The sequence below is a fragment of the Corvus kubaryi genome, unplaced genomic scaffold, assembly GCF_017639235.1.
Source record: "Corvus kubaryi isolate FWS band 111438036 unplaced genomic scaffold, C.kubaryi_AGA036_p1.0 37249, whole genome shotgun sequence".
Lineage (NCBI taxonomy): Eukaryota > Metazoa > Chordata > Aves > Passeriformes > Corvidae > Corvus > Corvus kubaryi.
The window spans coordinates 7896701-7923610 of NW_024581072.1; the positions used below are offsets into that span (position 1 = coordinate 7896701).

The following is a 26910-nucleotide window of genomic DNA, read 5'->3' on the forward strand; positions in this document are numbered from 1 at the left end:
CCTTTTATAGTCTTTTATACTGTCCACCTTCTACTTTGTAGTCCTCAGAAGTTTTAGTTACCAGGTGGATTGAATAGCTGCAAAAAGTGTTTCATATTTTTTCTATCTAAACCAAACACTCCAGGAATGCTCATCTTCCACTGAACCTGTTTACTTTGTGCTTCATACATTATTAGATGGGTAAGGTAGGAAATGAAATCCCTGTGTGGCAGAAGTATCAGTATGAAAGCACTAACCTCACAGACTGAGCTCTGAAAGTAATGATCAGAGCACCCCAAAGGCTCTCTGATCTGAATTCATTGCAAACACCTAACTCACAGTCCCCTATAGGTTTGCAGTTTCAACTTAGTGCTTAATGAAGTGAAGTTTACCTCTGAAAACCTTTGTCACAGCTGGACATAACTAGCAATAGTTACTTGCAAGACTACAATTTAAGGGGGAAACTAAATCTCAGTAGGTTGTCCTTCTAGAAAAAGTGGAAATGTGCTTTTATAGGTAATATCCTACAGAATAATTTTCATCCAAGTCTCCAGTCTATATGTCAAAACCAGCATGCAATGTGCCTCATATTAATATATAGTCTCTGCATAGAAGTGTAAAAATGGAAATGCAAACCCACATCAGTCAAGACTGAAATTCTTCCACAGAGTTGTGAGAGGAGTAATATGTGCATCATTCATGTATGGTCAGTCAAAGAACACAATTTATATGGAGTTCCAAGATAAATGCTTTTTCACTCAGTTCAGTTTTTAACAGAGCACAACAGCTCTTTATTTCTCAGTCCAGTTACAATAGTACTAATGCTTACAATCCAAACCACCCGGTTCTTGTTTAGAAATTTTTATTATACAAAAAGATCAACAGATCCAAATACCTGCTCTTTTTCTTACATCTTGAATCTCCACTGTTCTGATCATCCACAGTCTGAGAGTGCAACCCTTCTCTGTCAGGCAGGATGATTTGGTGAGTTATTACATTCCAAGTTGTGTACCAGCAGAGTGTGGTGTTCCTGTAGCAGAGTTAGTGGTGGGACTTCCTTTTTCATCAGCCTGCAATTTACTCAGTATTATTCTGATGTGCTTCAGACAGCTTATTTGCTCAAATAGCTGTCTGCCCCATCAATTTAGTTGTACCATACTTGTTAATATGTATTTACCCCTGTGTACAGGAGGATTTCTTTTATATTACAATCCATGTGATAGCACATAGACAAAAAAAAACTTGACTCAAACGTCAGTTGCAAACTTCTTACACAGTAGCCAGATGATCCTCAAATCCCAAAGACACAGATAAGGTGGATGCTTGGCCATTGGGTAATTTTGTCATTGCGGGTAGGACCAGATGGGCAATGGTCAACTGTGCAGGCATGAGATGTAGTTACAGGCAGGAGTTATGTAAATATTTTTACAAGTATAACAAAAATGAAGCCCAAATTAAACCATCCAGAAGAGGTCTCACAAGGCCTGGGGCCCATTATAAGGCTTATTAATATTATGAAGCTTGAATCCCAGCACTATCACTTAGCCCCATCAAGTTGGCTGTACCATAGGAGTTAAGGCACTTCTACAGTCCTTGCTTGCAGTTTGCTTTACTCTGAACATCTCAAACACACCTTCCTTTGATGAACACCTATATCCTTTCTTCTTCTTTTGAAATGGGTTTTTGTTCATCTTCATTTAGTAGCTACTGTTGAAAAAGTCTCTTGCCTTTGGTGACTAAACCTGAAAAGGACATCCTTTGAAGAAGGATAGCTAATTAATAGGGGTTATCTTGTCTTCTTCTATCCTCATTTTTAACCTGAAGGCAGGAATGAATAAATCACTTACCAACTGCAATTTCCGTTAAATCTGTGGTGCTTCTTTGGACATTGCACTGCTTAAACACAAACAGCTCATCTTATCTTGTTTTTGTCTTCCTAAAACTGGTTTACACATCTTGGAAGTACAAATATGTATTCTGTAAACCCTTCTCAGGTCTCAGTTTCTAAAGAGTCACACAAAATATCTTTGTGCAGTAAAAGCAAAGAATCGATTTGTCCTATTGCAAATTCTAATCAGAGATGCACCAGTTCTTCCGTCCTCATCTGAGCCATTGTGTATGCGTATGCGTGAACAAGCTTCATCTATTTATAGCTGTAATATATGCAATAAATGTTAAAAGGAATCTTTCCATTGTCAAGGAGTTCCTTTTCTGGATTATAATGCATCATTAAGATTTGCCTTAAAACACTAATGGGAGGCATAAGCTTGGTTTCAGCTAACCTCACAGAAATCCAGTGCTGTAAACTTATCACAAATGCTATTAGCTCTTTTTGCATAGTTTATCTCTGGGTTAATTATAGCACTCTCTTGAGGAAACCTACTGAGACTAAGAAAAGACTGAAGCCTCGTTTATTGTTTGCAGTAGGAAAAGCTGGTTTGCCTTCTCTGACATCTGGAGGAAAATGCTGGCTAAACAAATCCTTTGACTGGCCCTATGATCTTGAAGTAAAATCTGCTTTTTTGTTGGTCTTGCCATTCACAATAGGTTTTATTGTTTTGTTTGGTCTGAAAACACATGCTTTTGCTTTGCAATGGTACTGTTCTTTTTCTGCAGACTTAACTTCTCCCCTTTCCCATCCTCACCCCACAGGCCTGTGACGGAGGGTTAGCCCAGATCAGTGGAGTCATGCGTCACACAGCTCTAACATGCTGGCAGCCGTTCCTGGGTCTGGCTGTGCTGCTTGTCTTCACAAGCCCCACCGTGGGCTGCCCGGCCCGCTGTGAATGCTCAGCACAGAACAAGTCTGTCAGCTGTCACCGAAGACGTCTGATGTCCATTCCAGAAGGCATTCCCATTGAGACCAAAATCTTGGACCTCAGCAAGAACCGACTGAAAAGTGTTAACCCTGAGGAATTCACATCGTACCCGTTGCTGGAGGAGATTGACCTCAGTGACAATATTGTCTCCAATGTTGAGCCTGGAGCCTTTAACAATCTCTTCAACTTGCGCTCCTTGCGGCTGAAAGGAAACCGTCTGAAGCTGGTCCCCCTTGGGGTGTTCACTGGGTTGTCAAACTTAACAAAGCTTGATATAAGTGAAAACAAGATTGTCATTTTGCTAGACTACATGTTTCAAGATCTGCATAACCTAAAATCCCTGGAGGTTGGGGACAATGATTTGGTGTATATATCACACAGGGCCTTCAGTGGGCTGCTTAGCCTGGAGCAGCTTACCCTGGAGAGATGCAACCTCACAGCCGTACCAACAGAAGCTCTTTCTCACCTCCACAACCTCATCAGTCTGCATTTGAAACAGCTCAACATTAACGCTTTGCCGGCATATGCCTTTAAAAGACTGTTTCGCCTGAAAGACCTACAGATAGAGGCCTGGCCACTCCTGGACATGCTGCCTGCCAACAGTCTGTATGGTCTCAACCTAACTTCTCTCTCCATCACAAACACCAACCTGTCTGCGGTACCTTACTCTGCTTTTAAACACCTGGTTTACCTGACACATCTCAACCTCTCTTACAACCCCATCAGCACCATCGAAGCAGGCATGCTGTCGGATTTAGTGCGCCTGCAGGAGCTTCACATGGTGGGGGCACAGCTGCGCACCATTGAACCACATGCTTTCCAAGGGCTCCGATTCTTGCGCGTGCTCAACGTGTCCCAAAACCTGCTAGAAACCCTAGAAGAGAATGTATTCCATTCCTCCAAAAGCCTTGAGGTCCTCTGCATTAACAACAACCCTCTGGCCTGTGACTGCCGTCTTCTTTGGATTTTGCAGCGGCAGCCCACCTTGCAGTTTGGTAGCGAACCACCAATGTGTGCTGGCCCAGACAGTGTCAGAGAGAGGTCATTCAGAGATTTTCACAGCACAGCTCTCTCCTTTTACTTCACCTGTAAGAAGCCCAAGATACAAGACAAGAAGTTGCAGTACCTGGTAGTGGAGGAAGGACAGACCGTGCAGTTGATGTGCAAGGCTGACGGGGACCCACAGCCTACCATCTCCTGGGTTACCCCACGCCGGAGGCTGATCACAACTAAATCAAATGGTAGAGCCACTGTGCTGGGAGATGGTACCCTGGAGATCCGATTTGCCCAAGACCAGGACACTGGGATCTATGTCTGTATTGCAAGTAATGCAGCTGGGAATGACACCTACTCGGCCTCCCTGACAGTAAAGGGGTTTACTTCAGACCGTTTCCTTTATGCCAACAGGACCCCTATGTATATGACAGACTCCAACGACACAAGTTCTAACGGAACCAATGCGAACAGTTACTCTCTGGACCTTAAGACAATATTGGTGTCCACAGCTATGGGCTGTTTCACATTCCTTGGAGTGGTTTTATTTTGTTTCCTTCTTCTTTTTGTGTGGAGCCGAGGGAAAGGCAAACACAAAACCAGCATTGACCTTGAATATGTCCCTCGCAAAAACAATGGTGCTGTGGTTGAAGGGGAGGTTTCTGGACCACGAAGGTTCAATATGAAAATGATTTGATGGTATTCTGCTAGCAGTGCTTTTTCTGTGGCATTAAAACCAATTAAAACAGCCTGGCATGTGGAATCGCTAGGCAGAAGCAGCTTAATGCAGCTGTCAGTGTATCAAAAGGTTATATGAAAATGGAAAGACTATTTGTGGTTATACAACAGAGCCTCCAGACCTTGAGGCAGATGTGTCAGGGCCTTTCATAGAACTGGGAAATTGTACTAACTGTTTGCATTGCAAATACTGGCATTCTGGGGATATCAGCAATGAACCACTGGCTCATGCTCATGGACAATTGTTCAACATTTTCTACTGCTACAAAAGGAAAAAGAAAAAAACCTACAGTGTAGGATTTACATATTTAAAGAAAAAGACACATTTGTCTAAACCACACTCTACAGTGAAATTTGTATCCATATATCTCATTTGGTAAAACTTTGCATCGTCCCTTCTAGTTAGTTCAATACAACAAAAAAATTGGTAGCTTTTTTTTTTAATCTACATCTATACTGTGTACATTTTGAAGCAATACAAATGAGAGGTTGTGCTTTTAGATATCCACCACTACTGACCCAAGTGTGATGTCACCCATCTTTAACTACCACCAAGCCCAAATTAGATGCTTGTAGTTACTAATTAGAAATAACATACGATATTTTTCTCCTCATGTAGAAGGCCAGAGCTGAATAGTTGAGAGCAAAACCGCTCAACTCTGTCGATCTACTCTTCATATAAATATAAGGCGTGTGCCTAGTTTTGATACAGAATGGAATATTTTTTATATCTGTGATATCACACTGGACCAGTTTACTGTAATACAGCCCTGGTTCTCACCCAGGGAAGGCAACCCACTAGTCAATGCTGGCATGGAGGAGTTGAGTTCTACCTTGAAGAGAGAGAATTGGTTTTGTTAGCCCTGATTTTAATTTCAAAGCTACTGTTAAAATGTTAATGTGTACTGGGCCAAATAAAGAGCATAATACCTTCTGCAGACTCCTTGGGAAATATGGTCATCTTACTCTTTATACAACTGAATTAAAACATACAAACACTCTGCTACTAGGAATGAACTCTTCTCCAATGCCAAGTAAACTACAGTTGTTCATGCATAATATGGGGATTTATAATACTAAAATAATATTTAAAACATGATAGCCTCAAAAAGGCTAACATACTGCCAGATATAATGAACCTCTAGTCACTGTCATTCTCATCTTGTATATTTGTAGATAACACGGAGACGTAAAGCTAGTTTCCAAGAACAGATTACTTAGCTATCCTTAATGCCATTTTAATAACAATGTGGTTATGTTCCTTTCAGGGGCAGTATCTTAGAGCAAGAGGGGCGAATTTTTCCAGATTTTAGGAATCTTTTTTAATGGAGAGAAGACAGAAGTGGAACATTAGTTCAGCACAAATAACCTTTTGTTTGTTTGTTTTATGCTTCCAAAGAAATCCTCAAAAGGCTGAGAAGTGAAATTTTATTCTTTATCATTAATACCACAGTTTTTATTTTTTAAATTCTCAGCAATTGCAAGATACAAAGTTGTTCAGCCACCTCTCAAGTTTTCCACCAATTATGAGCCATAGGTTTGTTGTATGTGGTTGATAGCAAATACCATTTTTAAATGATTGGCATAACCTGGAGTAAGGATGACAATGACTATATATATGTTTAACCAGATTAATATGAAAATATTATAAGACAGAACATTCAGATTAATGTGATTAAGAGCCTGTGTTCAATCTTAGTAGTAGATTTTGGTATTTTGAAACCAAAGTCAAGCTGACCTATAATGGGATGCAGGTGCTTCTAAAATTAGTATCCACATTCTTGGCAGAGATTTTCAAAGCAGGATAAAAATCTCCCACTTCTATCAAGGGAAATGTGCCAAAAGTTGTAAAATCCAGCTGCACTCCCTAGATGTACACATAACTTAGCTGCAGGACCCAAGGCTAGGCAGTTTTGAGAATCTCTTTTTTTAGTGATTGATCATTGTTTGCATCATTGCTTTATTTTAGGTTGCCAAACTGCGGAGGTTGCAAGCGTTCTTAGAATTTTCTTTACTTAAATTGGCTTTAAGTTTAGAGTTGGGTTTTCTTGCTTCCTTTTTTTTTATCCTCTGAACTAGATAGCTGGAGATTTATGGACATGTTTGATAAGAATACTCTTTGTTCTATGACATTTGTAGAACATTAATATAACGGAATAACCCCTGACTAAATTCTAACACCAGGGAAATTATTTTTGTTGATGTAATAACCACTGCACTGAAGTCCAAAACTCTACTGTACCTTAATGTGGGCAGTTAAAGAAACAAATGGGGATAAAACAAAATGTTTCTGAACTGTCCCTTGAAGACATTTGCATGTGCCTTTCCCTTGTAATTGTCATTTTTTTCAACTAGTAATCTATTGCCCCTGCAGTCATTTCATGTTAAATGTTAAAATCAATGTTAGAAGCAAAAATTCACCTAAGTTCTAGACATTTGCAGCTGATTTCTTCATATTAAATGACACAATAAAAAAAAAAATCTCAAAAAACACCACCCTAGAAAACATGTACTTTTAGGATTAATTATGAGTTGCTGTATTCCCCTATTCCCTTAGAATGACTCTAAGAAGTGATTGCATTGTTAGTGCACTGCAAGGATTTGTAAGCAGAAATGTGCTTAGTTATCTATGTAAAATGTGTGCTGGTGATGGAAATCACCGCTTGCTGTTGCTGAGCACCGCCTTGCAGAGCTGTCAGTGTTCTGTGTATCGCCTTGAGTTCAGTCAGTATTCAGTTTTTCAGAATCAGTGTTTGTTCCCTGCCTCCTAGCAATGTTCTACTTTTTGCAGCCTACTTATTTCAGCATGGACTTAACAAGGCATATGGCACCTCTTAACAGAAGTGAGGACAGCAAGACTCAGAGACACTTTTTGTCTTGCTCCACATAGTCTTCTTCTTATGTATTTGTGGGACACATACTAACTATGGCTCTTGTGGGTTAATAAGGAATACAGTGTCACAGTCAGACCTAGACAAGTACGTTTTAGGCAATTCTTTTGAGAACAGTGGATGAATGTCTACCCTGCCTCTTGAAGGAGTCACTTCTACTTCTCTGCTGGAGATCAAGGAGACACTCCGCAGTGTATTTTACTGCAGGGGAGAAAAAGGACTGGGCTGTGAGGAGGCATCTGACCCATATGGCTCCCCTATCATATTTTCAGAAACAGGTGGATAGTGCATACCTGGCACTAAAAGAGGAATCAAAGGTTTTAACATACCTCTGACTTGTATACCAGCTGTTCCCCATGCTGACACTAGCCTGAATTTACCTGGCAGTCAGTGCAACAAAACTCTGAGGAGCAGCAGTAGTTTTGCAGAAAAGTTTTGCAGAAAAAACTGAAAACGTCAGAACCAGCAAAGCAACTTGAGAAAACAGGTACCAAAATATCCTTGTCCATAACTCCTGTAAGAGCAATGACTGAACCTCCCACAAATATATTTTGAAGTCCACTTGCACAGATCAGTACGAAGATCAGAACAGATGAATGTACAAGTGTTTACAGAATCACAGTGAATCACAGAATCATTTAGGTTGGAAAGGACCTTCAATATCATCGAGTCCAACCTTTGACTGATCACCACCTTGATAACTAGACCATAACACTAAGTGCCACACTCAGTCATTTACTGAACACCCCCATGGATAGTGACTCCACCACCACCCCGGTCAGTCCATTACAATGCTTAACCACCCTTTCAGTGAAGAAATTCTTCCTGACGTCCAGCCTGAGCCTCTCCTGGTGCAGCTTGGGGCTGTGTCCTCTCCTCCTGTCACTGGTTGCCTGGGAGAAGAGGCTGATCCTCACCTAGCTACAACCTCTTCCAAGGGAGATGTAAAGAGTGATAAGGTTCCCTTGAGCCTCCTTTTCTCCAGACTAAACACCCCCAGTTTCCTCAGCTGCTCCTCATAGGACTTATACTGTACACCCTCCATCAGCTCTGTTGGCCTTCTCTGTGCATGCTGCAGCACCTCAGTGTATTTCCTGACTTGAGGGACCCAGAACTGGACACAGCAATTGAGGTGCAGCCTCACCACTGCCAAGTACAGGGGGACAATCACTGCCCTGGTCCTGCTGGCCACATTATTGCTGGTACAGGCCAGGATGCCATAGGCCTTCTTGGCCACCTGGGCACACTCCTGGCTCATGGTCAGCTGCTGTTGAGCAGCACCCCCAGGTCCTTTTCTGGTGGGCCACTTTCCAGCCACTCTGCCCCAGTCTGTGGATATGCATGGGGTTGTTGTGACTTAACGCCAGGCCCCTACGCTTGGCCTTTTTGAACCTCATCCAGCTGGCCTTGGCCTGTTGATCCAGCCTGTCCAGATCCCTTTGCAGAGCCTTCCTGCCCTCCAGCAGCAGATAAACACTCCCATCCAACTTGATGTCACCTGCAAACTTACTGAAGGAGCACTCCAGGTCATTGATAAAGATATTAAACAGGATTGGGCCCAATCCTGAGCCCTGGGAACTCCGCTTGTTATCAGACACCAACTGGTTGTGGCACCATTCACCACTCTCTGAGCCTGGCAATTCAGAGAGCTTTTAACCCAGCCATTTTTCCAACCCAGTTAAACTTTGCATAAATTAGTTAAAGAGAACACTGAAGCAGTGCATACAGAAAAGGGTTTTTGACATGATTTACAATTGATAAGGACTAAGCAGCACCCCACCTCGGCCTTATTTTTAAATTTTGAGATGGTTCTGGGGTTTTTTTGTCCCGTCTTCTTTCTTCTGAACTTTACAACTTTCTTTTCAGAAAGGCTTTCTCCACAAAAATGTTACTTCACTTAGATTCAGACTGGGAGGCTGCTTCTACCCTCTGTACCCACCTCATTATCCATTCACACATGTTTCTAGTGCCAGCAGAGGCAACAGCTCCAGATACAATTAAACAGAAGACTCCAAGGCCCCTAGAGAACTGCTGATGTTACCGGACATTTTTTAACTAAACTTTTTTTAAGCTGACTTCATTGTCACACTGCCATGCAAGGTTTCCTTTATGGAAAGGAATTAGCCTTAAGGCTATCTTTTTTTTCCTTATTTCTTTAATATTGATATTGTGTGACCTGTGACAACAATTATAACATCATGAAGAAAATTAAGACGTATTACACATTACATCCTCAGCATGACAAATTGTAATTTAGGCAGATGAAACACAGTAAGAAGTCAGTGTTAATATTTAATAGAAAGTCTTATCTAAACCTTGTAACAGAAGAAAAAACTGGCAAGGAGATAACTGAGGTATGTAGGCCATGTCGCAACTGAATCACATCAAAGATGTGAAACAGACTTTGCTACACCATGCCTGGCTATCTGGTTTTGGCATTAGACTTTCCCAGAAAAACTCTCAGGATGTGTGAATGCCAGAAATCTGCATTTAACCCATGAAAAGACAAAGCATTGGCTGGAAATCCAGTAGAGCAAGCAGTTTCTGGCTGCCCAAGGATAACAGCAGCTTCCAGCAAGGATAGACAAGAAACTGTAGTCATGCAGTTATTTTGCCTCATCCGCTACTGCATCCTATGAAAATACAGTCCATTATCCAGTAATAAAATGCCCAATCCTTACCTATTTTCCTTCAAAGGAGGGAACATTTGCAAAGCAAGCTATAGTCTGTTCCACCTCCACTCACAGCAGGGGAACATCCAGCAAGAAGTGAGGAAGCCTATTCTGACCAGTTTGCTAATAATCTTTTTCCATTGAATGGTCCTAGGCCATTGGTATCCAGGGCTAGCATGATGGCTGCTTTTTCCATTCCCATCCTCTCAGCTCACCATGTGGCTTGACATGGAGTAGCAGGGAAAAAAACCATATGGTCAAGTTGTCCCTCCTCACTGAACTGTAACTCTGATAAACAGCACAGCAGTAGTGTCTTAGAAATCTCAGTCTGCTGCAGTTTATCCATGGTTTTGCCATAAGATTACATGTGGGAAAACATTGGATACATGCTTTCTGGCCTTCTTTCAGTATCCTATGTGACTGATTGCTCTTTGTGCTACGAAGAACGAAGAAAGAAGAACTAAAAACATCTGATCCAGTAATTTAAAACTTAATTGTGTCTGAAGGAGTTAAAGGAACATCTTTGGAAAAGTCAGAGGGCCTGGTTGCTGGAGAATATCTCAAGAAATGAATGAGATATTTTCAAGTTAGCCAAGAAATTTGGATGCCCTGTTCTTATTATCTGTAATAAGAATTAAAAATTCAATTTTCCTTGGTAGCTTAGAAGAATCACAGTTAGTTCAGTGACACATGCTCCTTTTGTCTGTCTCGTAGCTCTTCTCAATTCCCTTCTCAGTTTCAAATGACTGTGATGCCAAAGGAAGATCTCTGGATTTGGTTAAGTTTCACTGAATGTTCATATGGCTTTTGGAATCTAGATCTCAAGGCAGGATCTTAAACCTTCTTCAAGCCAAAAATAAAAATAAAAAAGGAAGAAGAAGCTTGAGTAAAACTCCTTCTGCAAATGAAATAAACCAACTTCTGTGAGAATCTTGCTACTGAAATAGTTACATGTGAAAAGGAATCTGCAGGGGTTTTTGGGGTTTGGGGGGTTTTTGTTTTGTTTTGCTTTGGTTTGGTTTTCTTTTTCACTAGAAGCAGGTGGTTGGGTATAAGACCAGCTGGAAATAAAAATCTGTATTTATAGCATCAGCAGAATGAGGAAAGAGCTGGCATAGTCAAGAAAATGTTCTGGGTTATCTCAACTTGAAGGATCTTTTATCTTTACTATTAAAATAGGTTATAGAAACATACAAAAGAACAGACTTTTGCCTCATAAATTGATTATCTGTATTTATTCAACTGTACCAAAATTGCCATGAAGCAGAAGTGTTGAAGTAAGAGACTGAAAACAGATTTTCTACCATAGTAAATCAGGAGAAGTCCTCTTGACACCATTCTGTTGCTCCTGGTTACACTAGAAATTTGATAAATTAATCCAGGTTTTTTGCTTTCTACTAAGCAGGCTATAGCAGAAAATAAGCAGAACTTATGTTTTAACTATTTCTCATCTTGTGGCATCTGGTACCTTTTATTCTGGATTGCTTTAATATTTACACTGCTAACTGAGCTGCAGAACATGAAAATATACATTCTGGGAAGAGAAGGAAAAAAGGCACATGGAAATCTGTAACCTTAAAGAAGTCCGCCTATTTCTACTCACAGCATTTGCAAGTCAAAAACATCACCTCCTCATACTTAAGCCAAAAACAATGGCTTTAAAGCATTGTGCATAAGCAGCTGCATAGCTATCTATGAAGACGGTTGTCAACTTGTACACACACTAGTCATTTTGATCTTTCAGAAAACAAAATATTATTGCTTCTTAAAGAATTCATTTATGATGTTTTGATACTAAAAGCAAACAACACTTTGGCTTCATTACACTGGGCACTGCGTAAGTAGGAAGTAAATTATGACACTGATCTGTTGAGCTTACAGCCATACAGTAGGAAGTTGGCTTTTGAGCAATGATAACAAGTCTCTCATTGTTTGTGGAGGGAATGCCATAGTGCAGATATATTAAAATATCATCACTCTTACTGAAATCTGTTTGCAAGCACATGTAGTTCATATGTACATGTTTGTGTGTGAAAAAAATAGTTATATTTGTTTTGTTCCTTTCTTCAAGTATTAAATGTATATTGTTTTTAAAAAGTGACAAGGTTAACATGAAAAAATTGTGATGTAATTTATTTTGATATATATGATCATGAGTATGGATGGGAAATGAAACAGCCTTGCTGTCATGATCCATGAAGCACATGACAATTCAGGTTTGTCCATAAGTTTGCTTCATGTTTGAGCAAAATATGCTAATACGATGGAAAAAAAAAAAAAAAGCTTTGTTGTCAAGACAGTTGTTCTGAATGTCATTTTAAAAGTTACTTTAGGGCTTATGTCATGATGTGTGTCATACTTATCCACAATGAAACCCAAATAAATAATTCCATGGACTGGCAAAATTTACTTGAAAAAGTGAAGAAAATTTACATTGTTTCCCCTATTGTAGCTGATCACTTTTTCCCCCAAGGTGTAGTGTAGGAAGCTAAAATAAGAACAATACAGCTTCCTTAACATCAGACCCGAGGTCCTTAGTGCCAGGTCACAAGAACTTTTCAGGCCCACCCCTCTTAAACTGAGAGAATCTGAACAAATACCGTGAGAAAGAGAAGACTCTAGCAGGTATTTTTCACCTACTCACTCTCCTCCTTCATTGCATGAAGCCCTCAAGCAGAGAGAAAACCTAGGTTTCATTCAGATATGTTTTGGGATTTATGATCCATACAAACTATCAGCCTGTTCCCTCACTTTCCCTCAGTCAGCCTGTTCCCTCACTTTCATTTGTGCAGTGTGTTCAGGTAACTGATGGGGATACCAATGAAGCAAATGCTGGAAGGAGAAAAGCATGCCACTTAACAGCACCATGGAGAGAACAGCAGAAAGATAGATTTCACCAGCTGTGTCACCTAGAAGGCAACCAATACTGAAAATCTGCATTTGAAACATGGTTGCTGAGGAAATCACCAGTATTCAGACACTGGTGGAAATGGTGGAAAGGAGATTCTGCTGAGCTTGAAACCTTTATCAACTCCCTGAGATTTGCCACAATCTACCAAATCTACATCAGAGATCAGCTTTGAAGAAGGACACAGGTTGTAATCTAAACTATTGGTACTCACATTTTTCCACAGCTAGGTACTTTTAACAACAGTAAATTTTATGTTTTCTGGGACAATCTGAATTAAGATTTATCACCCATGTACCCATTATACTCTAAACTAGGGTCCTGTTCTCTAGAAGGGAAAACAGTTGCTACCTCGGGAAAAGAAGCAGCTTGAAATCCTGATAGATTGCTAGGAGCAGAGACAGACAGGGGTTGAATATGAGCTCTCCTATGCCTCCTGAAATCCGTCTTATTCTCCTGCATTTGCATTTGAGACCTCCAAAAGATTTTGACTGAACTTGCAACACTGTACCCTCCTCTGGAGCAGAATGTCAAATGCAAATGCAAACTGTCAGCTAAACTTTACTATTGATTTTATTATAATAATCTACTTTATTAATAATATTTTTAATCTGATTGACAGTCTAAGGTACCGCAATACTGCCTTCAGTAAGACATGAAAAAAGAGCCATTGCACCTACCACTGCATGGAGAACAGAGGTTTTTCCTCAGAAGATTCCTCCTAAGATTACACCATGTCGAGGTAGAACCTGTTCTGTATCACAAGATCTACTGAGCAATTTCCAATTCTTACAGTAGAAGAAGCTACTAGTTTTCTCCATGATAACCAGGTAGAGAAAAACACCATCACATCAGGCAATCTCTGACATATTTATTAAAATTTTAAAAAAACTAAAATTGTAAAATTTATGAATAACTCTTAACAGACAAACACACTTAAGATTTTTTAAGAACATCCAGAATTTTCTACAGCACAGTCACTTTCAAAAATTTTTAATATTTGTACTTTTGCAGATCCACTATAGAGGATTTGACAAGTAGTTAGTAACCCTATATTGGATACTACAGACATCTATAAATAAACAAACCTTGGCATCCAAAGTTTATTTTAAGAAATGCCTGGGTTTAATATTTTTGTATTTTTAAAAGTTGATGGGAAATTGAAAATGCCACTATTTACCAGGTAAACTCAATTCACAGAGACTGAGTTATTCTCATATGGGGGAATGCTCACAGTGAATTTTCTGCACATGAAACCTTCCCACATACAGCTGTAGATGACATGCTATAAAAAAAGGGCTTTGTTCATCTCTGGTACTGGGGGAGAGGCTGGTAATTCATGCTGGGAAAGCACGAATAAGGTGTGAAAGTGCTGGACTGAGAAACTGAGTTACTGCGAAGGAACTGGCCTTTCTGTCTACAGGCTCAGTAGCCATCTAGGAGATTTAGTCTAAATTCCTTCTTTAATAGATGCAGGAAATTCCTCGTGGAAAGCCTTATTTTTCCTCTTTTCTTGGAAGGATAAATTTCAACCTGAGTAATCAATGGGAAATGAAATACAGTAAGAAGTTAGTAAAATGCAGGACTGGATAGTAAAGATGAATAGAAATTAAAACTTATCTAAAAAATTGTGTTACACTGGTACTTAGCACATTGTCTAAATAATTCTGAAATTATTTAGGTTTGCAGGATCTGGTTTATTAATTAATAGCTAGGGGATTCATTCAGCTAGTTAAAGCTGGAATCACCAGCTGGAATATCTCATTTACCTCATCAGTCCCTAAGTGGAAGTTGTATTTTTCTGAGCTGTTTTCCAATAACTTTCCTATTTATATAACTCAAAAGCACAAGTGATGGAGAGCACACTTATTTTATTATAGGAAGACAATGATAATAAATTTAATCTATTACTTTTGCTAAGAGAGCTCTTTGCTGTTTGTACAAAGATTAATAGATTACATCCTTATCTAAATTACTACTATCACTAAAACCAAACATCTAACCTTAAGAATCTATTGACCCTTTATGCATCTGTGCAGTATACCAGTTCTAATGCACTGCAAATAACATTTTGCTTTCACATTGAGCAGGCATGCCATGCAAAGCGGTTAGAGGCAATGCAGCCTTCCGAGTTACAGAAACATTTGCATTTTAATGGGCCTTCCTGAATTTTTTCTTGGCTTTTATGGGTTTGGCAGGCTGTCACATTTTGTTAAAGGATATCAGATCATCCTTGCCTGGCTTGGAGAAGGCATAGCTGTCGTTTAGTAACACAAACAGAAGTCTGCAACTCAGGATTTCTTAGCTGTAATCAGAACCCCTGGGTCTCTAATTCTCTGGAGAGTACAATAATATTTACCTTTCAAAAGGAAGGCTCTGCCATTTCCCTAAGGTTTATAAAGCCAAGGAGTTATAACTCGCCCATACCTGTGTAAGGAATGGTAATTTTGATGGAGGTTGGTATCAAACAAAGAAAATCTTTTTTAAGAAATGCAAGCCTTGCTACTCAAAGTGCTCAAGATGAGCACTCCTCTTGGCAGCATGGTCACAGCAGTGGTCTGCCCTGTGGTCAGCATTTCCAACAGTTCTAAATTAAAGTATCTTGCAGAGCAGTGGCAGTATATGAAAGAAAATTGTCATGAGAGATGCACACCAACTAGACTCTGTCTTTTATGTAGTTCAGTGGTATATTGCATGAAAGGACCTCTTAATGCCTCACTTCATTAGTGGCTTTGCAATGCTTGAAAAACATGATTATCTCCTAAAGTATCTATGAAGATTTGTGTCTTTGCCTTTGATTATAGATGAGAAAAGCTGAAATGAATGCAAAACACATATCAATTGTCAAGTGTTACACCAAGCACTCAGACTATTACTACTACAAAAATATTTCTATTTGGTCCTTATACAAGACTACCAAAACTAGGTCCCACAATTTCTCCCCTCTCTAATCCATGTTTCTTGAAAGAAAGATAGTATTTCCACAGGTTTCCCCATTCTTTAATAGATAAAGTAAAAAGCATACACGTTTCAAATTACTGCTGCCAATGTTTATCATAGGGAATTTGTCCTGACACAACTCTATTTGCCACAACATTGAGTTGTGGCCAACCTCATCTTCATCTTTTAATCAAGATTGTTTTGCTTATACATGAGCCAAACACTTGGAATTTCCCCATTCCCAGCTTCTGCTTTAGAACTGAAGCCAGAAGATTTTGCTGTGAATGTCAGTGAAGTACATTTGATAGTTAATGAATGGTTACTGCCTCGCATCCAGCAGTGACTGGGAACTATTGCTGAGGTATGGGCCTATCTGGCATGATTAAAAGTAACAACTACTCCTGGGGAACAAGATTAACCAGTACCTCCATTTTATCTTTCAAGACCTCCACCAACTTTCAAGACACTGGAAGGTGTGTGTCCAAATCATTTAGAACTGAAGGAAGTATTTGTTGGATGTGCCTGCCATCTTAGAGAACTGCATACAAAAAGGCATGTGAGAAATCAATTTCTCCTTTAATGGTTAAATTACTGAAGCAGAAACCTAAACCACTACAAACAAAAGGAGGTATGCATTAAAAAAAAAAAAATTTGCTCTGGTGGGTTTTATGCTGTAGTAATGAAGAGTCAGAAACATGAGTAAGAAGTGAACTTGTTGATGAGAAAATTATTTTCTCAATGTGACAAAATGCTCCCTCCAGATCATAAAATATACTCCCTCCAGTATATAAACACAAGGATTCTCCTCTCTCCTTGTTCAAAAAGGAGGTCAACAAACCACCTCATTTCAGTATGAATACTTTCTTGAAAAGCATTCTGTTGTGTTCACAACATCAACCCTTCCCAGATTTTCAAAAGCTGTTGTAATCTTTTTTCACAGAAATCGATTTTAATTGTAACACTGTTCTGCTACAGCCCTATTGTCTGTGTTCTTCTGAATTGTCAATTACTTAAATGAAGAAATAAAGGCTTGAAAGCACATTGTTGTAATTGATTTCTATGTTTCAATTATCTTATCACAAACAAAATTATGAATTTCATCTGTTAAAGCACAAAGAATACTTTCCTTGGGGGGGAAAAAAAAAAAAAGAAAAGAAAAGAGAGAAAAAATAAACATGAAAATCCATTACTGTTTCACTTGTGTTTTTTAAGACAAAAGTTTGAGGCTGTCATTCCAGTCCTCTGCTATAGTTTTGGAAATATGCATAGCATTTTTAGTGAGTATATTGATTGTAAAGAAAAAAGGGTTTTCTTAAATATTCTAATAAAGTTGCTTTTCTGCATGTGTAGTCTAGTTTCCCCCACCTAGGACAGTATTTGCCATGTAGTATCATCTCTCAGCCTGCCCTTTCCTCACACTTTCCAAGCAGGGTGTGATTGGTAAGTTCCACACGTGATGTTCTCATTGAGTCCCATTAAAAGTATGGATTTGTCCCAGGCAAGTGTGGGCAGATGGGTCTGGGTGCTGAGGAACTGCTGACGCAGAACATTTTAAATGGTCCCTTCCACACTTCAAACCTTTTTTCTGCTGTCCACTTTTACTTTTTCTGGTCATTATTGCCAAGAAGAAACACATCTGCCCCCACAGGTGGAAACAACCTTTCTTTGCTGTGGAGATGGACGTGCCCTGAGCCGTCAGTCAGTCCTGTTCTGTTGAGGTGCTTACACTTCTGGGCTCCGGTTTCGTGCTGACATCTGGCTTCCAGACAACAGCTGGAATGGTTCCAATGGCAAGCAGCCTATGGGGAGGGCTGCTAGAGTGGAATGGATAGCAGACAGGTTCACCTGAGGCAGACACAAGCCTTGGGACAAGTACATTTGTGAGCTACAGCATGGTTTCTAACAGCAAAATCCCTTATCAAGAGGAAGTAGATGCCAGAGGCACCTAACAGAGCTCTGGGACAACACAGCCAAGTCCTTGGTGACAAATGCAAAACACTAAAAATTTAGGGGAGAAGTGCCTTGCAGGAAGCCCCAGCAGAGTGAGCACTGCTGCCATGGCCCATTGCAACAAACTGAAACAATGAACTGAGCCATACTTGGCACTCATCCCCAAGCATTGGCAGAGTGTGCCCAGCCTGGTTCAGCCTGAACTCTGCTAAGTGTGTGTATAAGGCCTGGAGAGTCAAGTCGGCCTTTGGTTGGTGCTGATTCCTGCTTCAAGGGCTGCTGGTGGCAGCTCTTGGTGCCCATCCCCAGAGCCGTTCCCTGGGTTTGCCTGGCCCTACCTGGTGCAGGAAGCAGGTACTGCAGGACACTTGCAGCGGGGTGATATGGTGGCCAGTAGGAAGCCAGACTGTCCTCTGTGAGAACCTGCCTGACCCATCAAGTTCTCAGTGCAAGCAAAAGCTGACTTCAGAGCACAACACAATGCCTGCTACAGAGCCAGTAAGGAGGAGCTCCCAAACATGCAAAAGCCCACAGCTGTCACCACCCCATGGCCTCCTGACATCCTCTCCACAGCACACCATTCCCAGCTGAGCAGGGGACTGCAGGGACAGGGCCCAGACCTGCAGTGGATGACCTCCAGCATGACACCTGGACAGCCTTTTTCCATGGCCATCCTGGTATTTTCAGTCTGATTATTCAGCTGGAGCTCAAAGAGGTCTGTGAAGCCCTTTGTATCTGGGATATTTCAGACAGTTAAAGCTGGTGCTCTTTAAAAACCTCCTGTAAAATATCTGCCTCCATTGAAGAGATAAATACTATCTCAATAATCCCTGTAGAGATTCACTGCTGAAAAGTGATACCTTTGGACCAAGGAAAAGGAATTGTGGCTTCACCGTACCATTAAGGTAAAGGACAAATATGCACTCAAACAGGGCCTGTGAAAGAAATAATTTTACAGCACAGAGGCCCAGGGCAAGTTGGAACGCAAAAGTCAGCTGGAGTGAGAACAATCAAAGCCCAGTGTTCTGTGCCCCAGAACAAGGGATTGTTAAAGATATATCCTGTTGCTGCTATGAGAGTGCTGGAGGTTGTCAAGTAACTACATATTTCGTTGGTCTATGTGCATCACAACATTTTGGAAGCTGGTGGGGTTTTATGCCAGTTAGACAAACAGAATTATTTGATTTCACAAAAACAAAAGAGACATCACAGCCCCTGCATCCAGCACACAACTAACACAGTAAAATGCTTGTCACCCACAAATATTCACCCTGCACCTCTGCTTGAGATTATGCACAATTTTCTTCCAGAAAAGGTAATGTGTTCTTTAGAAGAGCAAGAACTTATGGATACATTTTTAGTATCAGAAATGGTACTGAGTGTTACTGAAATACTGCAACAGTTTTCCATTACACCTTAAATTGTCAGAGACTGAAATATTATATTTTATGACTTAAACATTTTCTTAAAGGACTTTTAAAGCTGTGTTGCAAAAGCTGAAGAGAGGACTACCATACCCTTAATGGGGCCCTGACTGAGGCCTGACACTGCTCGCTGATGAAGATAAGATAAAGTAACAACTCAGGGCTGGGGACATTCACTGAGCACCGGCTTAACACCTCCAAGGTGGAGAGACCACAGCCCCAGGGCTATCAGCTGCCAGGCTCGAACAGACCCTCGCACCAAGGGGTGGAGGGAGGAGAGGCTCTGGGTATCTTGGAAAAGCCTCTGGTCAGAGGTGCAGTGACTGCCCATCCTCCAGCTGTGCAGAGGAGCCCAGCCGAGGGGTCCTCACCAGGGGGGAGGAAGCTTATCCACAGCAGAAGGGGGTGACATGGCCCATCACAGGGGCCCCCCTCAAAAGGGTTCCCAGACCCTGCACCAGAGCACCAGAGATGATGCAACAGACCCTCAGTGTTGCAAGGGACAGTGTGTCAAGCTGGCCCCTGCAAGAGAGACACGTGGGCGTTCCCACCTGGCCCAAAGTGTGTATTAATCCACAGAGTTCTGCACTCTTTGGCGTGTGGCAGTGTGACATGGTGTGTGCCAGCATGTAGCGGCGTGGCCACAGCGGCAACGGGGACCCTCACCACGAGCAGACCAGATGGAGGGGAGCAACGAGACATCATTGGGACCCTCGGAGGGGTGATCTGCTTCCACCTAACCCCTGTCACCTCTCCCTGTTCCCCCACCCCACGCACACTTCTTTTCTTTCTCTCTTTTCTCTTCGCTTCTCTTTGCCTCTTTTACTATTAAATAAAATACTTCCATTTTTTGGCAACAACATCTAACCTCATTTGGTTTTAATCTCATTTCTGGTAATATTTTGAACCTTCTAAGTTCTTTTCGGTTTATGCACAGAGACTTAGCTTGCTTTGCTTTTCTGGGTCTAAACCGGATCGTAACATAAATCCAGGTTAAGAAGTCAGTATATTGGATTTCTTAACTATCTCTTTTAGTGATAGCTTTCATCCTTGTGAAGACATCTCAGACATCAGCCAGGTCTTTCTTATCCAGGACTGAAGCACAATGGTGGTTCTTCTTTGTTAATGCTCTGTTCTTTAATTCATATATTTTGTTTGTGTTTGATAGGCTTTGTTGTTTCTGTGTCCTCCTTTTGAGTGAACTTTGCAGGAAAATTATGAGGAAATACTCATTGTTTTTTGTACATTTTTAGATATAAGCATACTCTAGATCAAATAAAGGCAGTACCAGTCTTCATCTATATAGTCCCCTTGAGCTCTTTACAGATATGTCTTCTGTAGGTGTGTGGCTGGCTTTCCTCATGTCAAGTCATGTAGAACTCTTCTAGAAAGGGCGTATGAATACCACTCAAGGTAGTCCTTGCTTTTATGCAGGAATACCTTGCCTTAATTTAATTTTTATACTTCTTTGGCTTTCAGCAGCCAGAATCAGGAAATTAGCCTCTTTTTTGAAAGATCACTCAGTGTTTTTGGGGTTTTTTTTATGAGAAAGTACTCAGTTTTGATGAAAGGAGCATCACATTGCACCCTGAATGCACCTTAGCCAACGCATACAGAGAAATTTTAGCCCTTTTCAGAATGCTCTAACACATGGCAAGGCAATTAACAATGCCTGTACCCCAGTCACCTTCTCAATATGATTTAGGAGAGAAGCTTGTATCACTTGTCAGCACTATGTGAGTTTCATCTCCAGTGTTTACTTACTTCATAGTCAAGTCTCCCACCACTATCCTTCCTCAATCCCAAATACTCATTTCTATAATACTCATTTGTCCAAGCTAATAACTTTCTGTTGCCTGCTGGTACTTTGGTACTCTCCCATCACGGAGTGCAAATGATCCTTTGCTAGTACCAGCCTCATTTCCCATCATGCTGATCCCTTTCCACAGTTTTTTGCACTTTTATCCTTGGCATTATTTTTTCTGCATGTTGTGTTCCAAAAGAATGTGATTCTTATATTTAGAAATTCATTAATATTCAGAGTTTGTGCACTGTACAATATGCTTATTAAATAATGAGCACATAGCATGCAGAACTCCCACTCTCTCACTTGCATTAGTTAGAGTTGGTTGTGGCAAGCATTAGTAAATTAAATAAAATTTTTATTATATATTCACCACATATGCCTTTGAAGCCTGTACATGTTGTGCCATGAATGCATAACTAGCATAGGCAACACAGACCAGAATTCCACAAGCCCCTCTTTGGGAGTTTATGACACCTTTGACTATAAGAAAAAGCTCACTTATCTCCAGTCAGCAATAAATTCAATTGAATGAATGTCAAATGTAAGCCCTTACAGGATACAAGGCTTGACTATAATTGTAACTGTGATATTTAGTTGTTGCCTGTAACAAATGTTTGCATACATCGATTTAAATTGCAACAGACAATAATGAATTTTTTAATTTAATTCAACTACTTATGAAAATTGTGTCTGCTATAAACTCAGTCTGGAAACAACATCTGCATGTACGGGTCTCACTTATAAAAAGGGATAGAAAAACTATTAAGCTCAACACCTTGCTAAAGTTTTGACCATGTATAACACCCAGTCTAGAATTGTTGATCCCTTTATTAGCAGAAGAATTATTAGGTTCCAGCCATCTGGAATAAATTCCAGGTAGTTTTTAGAAAGGATTGGATATGGATAGTGTATTGGGTTTGTGTGGCAAGGGTTTGATAGTACTGTGAACTACAGGGATGTTGATTACTTTGACAAGCTGCTGGAAGCTTCCCCTGTATCCAGTGGAGCCAACGTCAGCCAGCTCCAAGAGAGACTTACCGCTGGCCAAGGTTGAGCCCATCAGTGACAATGGTACCACCTCCAGGGTAATATAGAATAGAAGGGTAAAAAAACCCACCAACTTCAGCCAGAAGTGGAGAGAGAATATCTGAGAGGAACAGCCCTTCAGACATCAAGGTCAGTGCAGGGGGGAGAGGAAGTGCTCCAGGTGCCAGAGCTGAGATTCCCCTGCAGCCCATGGTGCAGCCCATGTTGAGACAGTTGTGCCTATGCAGCCCATGGAGATCCATGGTGGAGCAGAGATCCACCTGCAGCCTGTGGAGACCCCCGTACTGGAGCAGGTGGATGCCTGAAGGGAGCTGTGACCCTGTGACAAACACTCATTGGAGCAGGCTCCTGGCAGGACCCGTGGCCTTGTGGAGAGAAGAGCCCACACTGAAGCATGTTTGCTGGCAGTATTTCTGACTTCACATAAAGGACTGTGGAAAGGACTCACATAGGAGAACTTTGTGGACAACTGTTTCCCATGCTGGCACAGGGAAATGGTGTGGGGAGTCCTCCCAGTGAGGAGGAAGGACCATCAGAGATGTGAGATGAACTGACCACAGACCCCATTCCCTATCTCACTGCACTGCTGGCAGGGAGCAGGTAGAGAAAATCAGAAATTAAGCCTGGGAAAAAGGGAGGGATGGGGGGATGGTGTTCTTCAGATCTAGGTTTACTTCTCATTATCCCACTCTGGTTTGATTGTTAATAAATTCAATTAATTTCCCCAAGCTGAGCCTATTTTGACCATGATGGTAATTGGTGAGTGATCTCTCTCTGTTCTTATCTCAGCACACAAGCCTTTCATTATATTTTCTTTCCCCTGTCCAGAAGAGGAGGTGAGTGATAAGAACACTTTTGGTGGGTAGTTGGCATCCAGCCAAGTTCAAAGCACCACAGAGAAAGACTCCATCAAATTATATTGTAATATATTATGACTGAATCAGTGCAGGATCACTTTTGTTTACCTGAACAACCCTTAGGAGATTCACTCATTCCTGGTTTCTCTTCTCATTGCTCAGCACTCTCCTATTTCATTACACAGAACTATAACCACAAGTGGCATTTTACTTCCCTATCAATTTAGAATAATTCCTTGGTCTTTAATGTTGTGAATGCACATATCTTAAGGTTCAGTGCTCACACTTTTCTGGTTGAAAGCACACCACTTTCCCAGCTTTCCCCACCAGGAGTTACCTGTATTTCATGCATCAAAAAAGCACTGCCTGGTTGGATATGTACCATTAAACATGTTTTTAAATTTGGAAAGTTTTAACAAACAGTATTTTCACTGCTTCAGCTACTGAAATACCTTCTGCTGTTTGATCATTTCCCCTAAAAGTAATGAGATTATGGTCACTGTGCTGCAGACAGGCTGGCACGTCCCTTTGCTTGTCCAACGAGTCTGACTTCTTAAGAAGTTGCAGGGCACTTTTAGATTCCCTGGACTGTGAAGCAAGGCCATAGGCCACAACGACAGCAGGTCTTCATCAATCTGCACATCTGCACCATTAACCAGCCTCCCAGGCTCTGTTCCTGTGAGTCTGTAATGCACAGCATCCTTCCAAACACTTCCTGATATCACTGCTTTTGACAGAAATCTGTCAGGGCCTTGTGAACACTCAGATCATACATGTATGTAAATGTCAAATGGGTCATGCCTCTGATTTTTTAAAGTATTGATGGAAGGTTTGGTTTTCTTTTGGTTGGTTGGTTGGTTGGTTCGATTTCTGGGGGTTGTTTTGAGAACATACTGCTTTTAACAGCCTCTCCTTCAGAAGAAATTTGTAGCAGAGGTTAGGGAAAAATAAATCATGGAATCACAGAATCATCAAGGTTCGAAGAAACCTTCAAGATTATCTAGTCAACTATCAACCTAACACCACCAAAATACTGACTAAATCATGTGCCACATTCTGACACCTCCAGAGATGGTGTCTCCACCACCTCCAACGCAACTGATTCCAATATCCAAATACTCTTTCAGTGAAAAAAAAAAATAATCTCAAATATCTAATCTGAACCTTCCCTGGTGCAACCTTCTGCCATTTTCTCTCATCCTTCCACTTGAGAAGTGGCAAAAGATTCCAACTTCCTCCTCACTGCGACCTCCTTTCTGGTAGTTGGGGGGGGAAATGAGGTTCCTTCCATGAGTTTCCTTTTCTCCAGACTAAACAGTCCCAGTTCTTTCAGCTCCTTCTTGTAAGAATTGTGCTTCAAACTCTTCACCAGCTTTTTTGCCTTTCTCTGGAAACACTCCAGCACCATTATGTGCATTTTGAATTGAGGGGTCCAGAACTGGGCACAGGACTCAAGGTGTTGCTTCACCAGTGCCAAACACAGAAGGACAATCACTTCCCTGGTCCTGCTGGCCTTAGTATTGCTGATACAGTCAAGGCTGCCACTGGCCTTCTTGGCCACCTGGGCACACTCCTGGCTTGCCTGTCATCCCATCTTTCTTTCCATGTCATGTGTAGTGAGTGTGGGACATGTGGTCTTGGCACAAAGTATGGAAATAACTAATTGAGCTGTTGTTTTTGTCTTCTCTCTGCAAGGACTTTGAGAACTTTTGCTGTTTTTCTTTCTTTTGAGACCTTTATTTTTACTGTAAACATGCAAACAGGAGAGGCAGAAAAATACTAGACATATGTCCTGTATAAGCATGGTAAGTTATGAAATATATAATCAGATTTCTCCAGAGCAGCTTAAAAATTAAAATTAATTCCAGAAGGAAAATAAACCAATAGCAACAAAACCCTCTCCCATACTCCTGTACCTATGCAGATTACACTATAGGGCAGTGTGTTATCTGTTTATTATAGTACCCAGATTAGCAGAGCAAGTGGGTTAGCTACAAGAGAGCAAAAAAGGACTTGAGAGGAATTCTGAATTTATCTCAGAGGCTTAAATCTAATAATCTATGTCTCTTTAGCTGTGTATTGTCTAAAAAAATTCAACTGCTTGGGCAGCTTTTAATTGCAATACCCATAGAAAAGAGTTCAAAAAATCTAAACCTATCCAAGAAATGTCTTCTATTAATGGTTTTATTTTCATAATAGCTACATTATTTTGACTATCTGGCATAGTTGCATGTGTCCTTTCCCAGGTAAGAAGATGATTTTATTCAAAGAAATTCTACTGTGATGTAACTTTACTGTAAATAGATTGAATCATCTCCCTTTTGTTTCTCAGCCTGTCAATTTTATAAATAAATGTAACTGTTTCTTTTGGATGTCATGAATCAATGCTTGCATTTTTATTTTTACCTTAATCTATTTTATGCTGGATGTGATTTAAGGTTTCTGGATAGCAGCCCATCTGCTTGGGACACAATATTGTGAACCTGCCATCTGGGTTTCCCAGTACAGCACTCATCAGAGGACAGGACAGAAGAGCTTGCAGGCAGGTAATACCTGCACCCACGAGCAATAGTGATGAGTGCCATGACTACTGGTGATGCTGAAGGCCACTACCATTGCAGTAAGGTACCAGGCTGCTGGGCTGATGCTAGAGGATTACTGCAAGATTATCAAAATCCTCTCCTTGCTATGTGTTTATAGCTACTCATTTATCTTATTATAGCTGTGTAGGTCCAAAGAGCTGAGAAATTTAAGGAATTGCTATAGAAACTTCGCTGAAGGAAGGCATTGATAGCACAGATCATCAGCTGAACATGTTAGATATTATTGGAATACTAGGCACTGACAGAAGTGAAGAGTGGTAAGATGTCTCTGCCTACAAAGTTCTGTTCTAGCATGTTGTGACATACTATCTTCTATTTACAGTCTCTCTGATACCCACAGTTTGATTTTGGTAAGATCAAACTGCAGGATGGGATTAGGATGGTTGAAACAAACTTAACAGAGTGTAAACCACACAGAGCACTTTGCATTTATTCTTGTTTCTTTGGCTAATGGCCATTTTCACCTTGAAAGAGCATCAGAAGGAAATCCAAGTTCTGTCTGACTGATCAGGCTGAAAAAGAGTCCAACTCCTGTCAAGAAACATTTTGCTGTTCACTCTTGTGGGTGCTTGTGAGTGCTCACTTCTGTCCTCTCACATGAATGAGTACAGCATTTAATACATACATGCATGCTGTTTTCTCCCACTTGACTTTACATTTATGCATAGCCTATGTACTGGACAACATGTTAGAGAGAACAGTACAACTGTAGAAGTGAGATAATCCAGAGATTCCCCCTCGTTTGTACCCATTTTTTTTAAGTTATAGTGGCATAAACTAAAACTGAATATTTCCGTGGTGTGTATCTCTGAGCCCCATTTTCTACTTTTCTCTCAGCAAAGGAATTCACTCCATATTTTTGTCAGTCAGTAAAACAGTAATGCCATATTAGTTATTTGTCTAAATATGGTCCAGTATAATTGCGTTTTCTAATGCATAATCACATCAATGCATTTGCCATGATGATTAATCAGATGTACCTTCTAAAGAAAAATACCTAATTTTGCCAGTCTACTGTGGAAGTTTTGTGCATGAAGAATTCACTGGCTGAACCACTGATTTTCCCACTTAACCCCACATTCAATATTTTCATCAACTGCAGTGCAGATAGAAAATTAAACAGAGATTTTTTAATGCAGTCATTAAAAATAGTATCATCGGAATGTACTGAAGACTACACCTAAAAATGGAGGAAAAAATATTTGAAAAAGATTTTTAATATCAAGTAAAAGTATTGGAATTTTTCCTAATCATTCCTAAATTAAATTACTATGAAAGGAGA

The 26910-nt window shown here is 40.6% G+C and overlaps 1 protein-coding gene across 3 annotated transcripts in view; it reads left to right on the forward strand.

Moving 5' to 3' along the window:
* LINGO2 (leucine rich repeat and Ig domain containing 2) overlaps positions 1–16978 on the forward strand; it is a 506482-nt gene extending 489504 nt beyond the window's left edge. For all 3 annotated transcript variants that reach the window (XM_042023605.1, XM_042023604.1, XM_042023607.1), the window contains one exon: positions 2632–16978. In XM_042023605.1, coding sequence (XP_041879539.1) covers positions 2668–4488 — 1821 coding nt within the window. In that variant the 5' untranslated portion in view covers positions 2632–2667 and the 3' untranslated portion in view covers positions 4489–16978. The remainder of the gene's footprint in view (positions 1–2631) is intronic.
* Positions 16979–26910: the final 9932 nt, after the last annotated feature.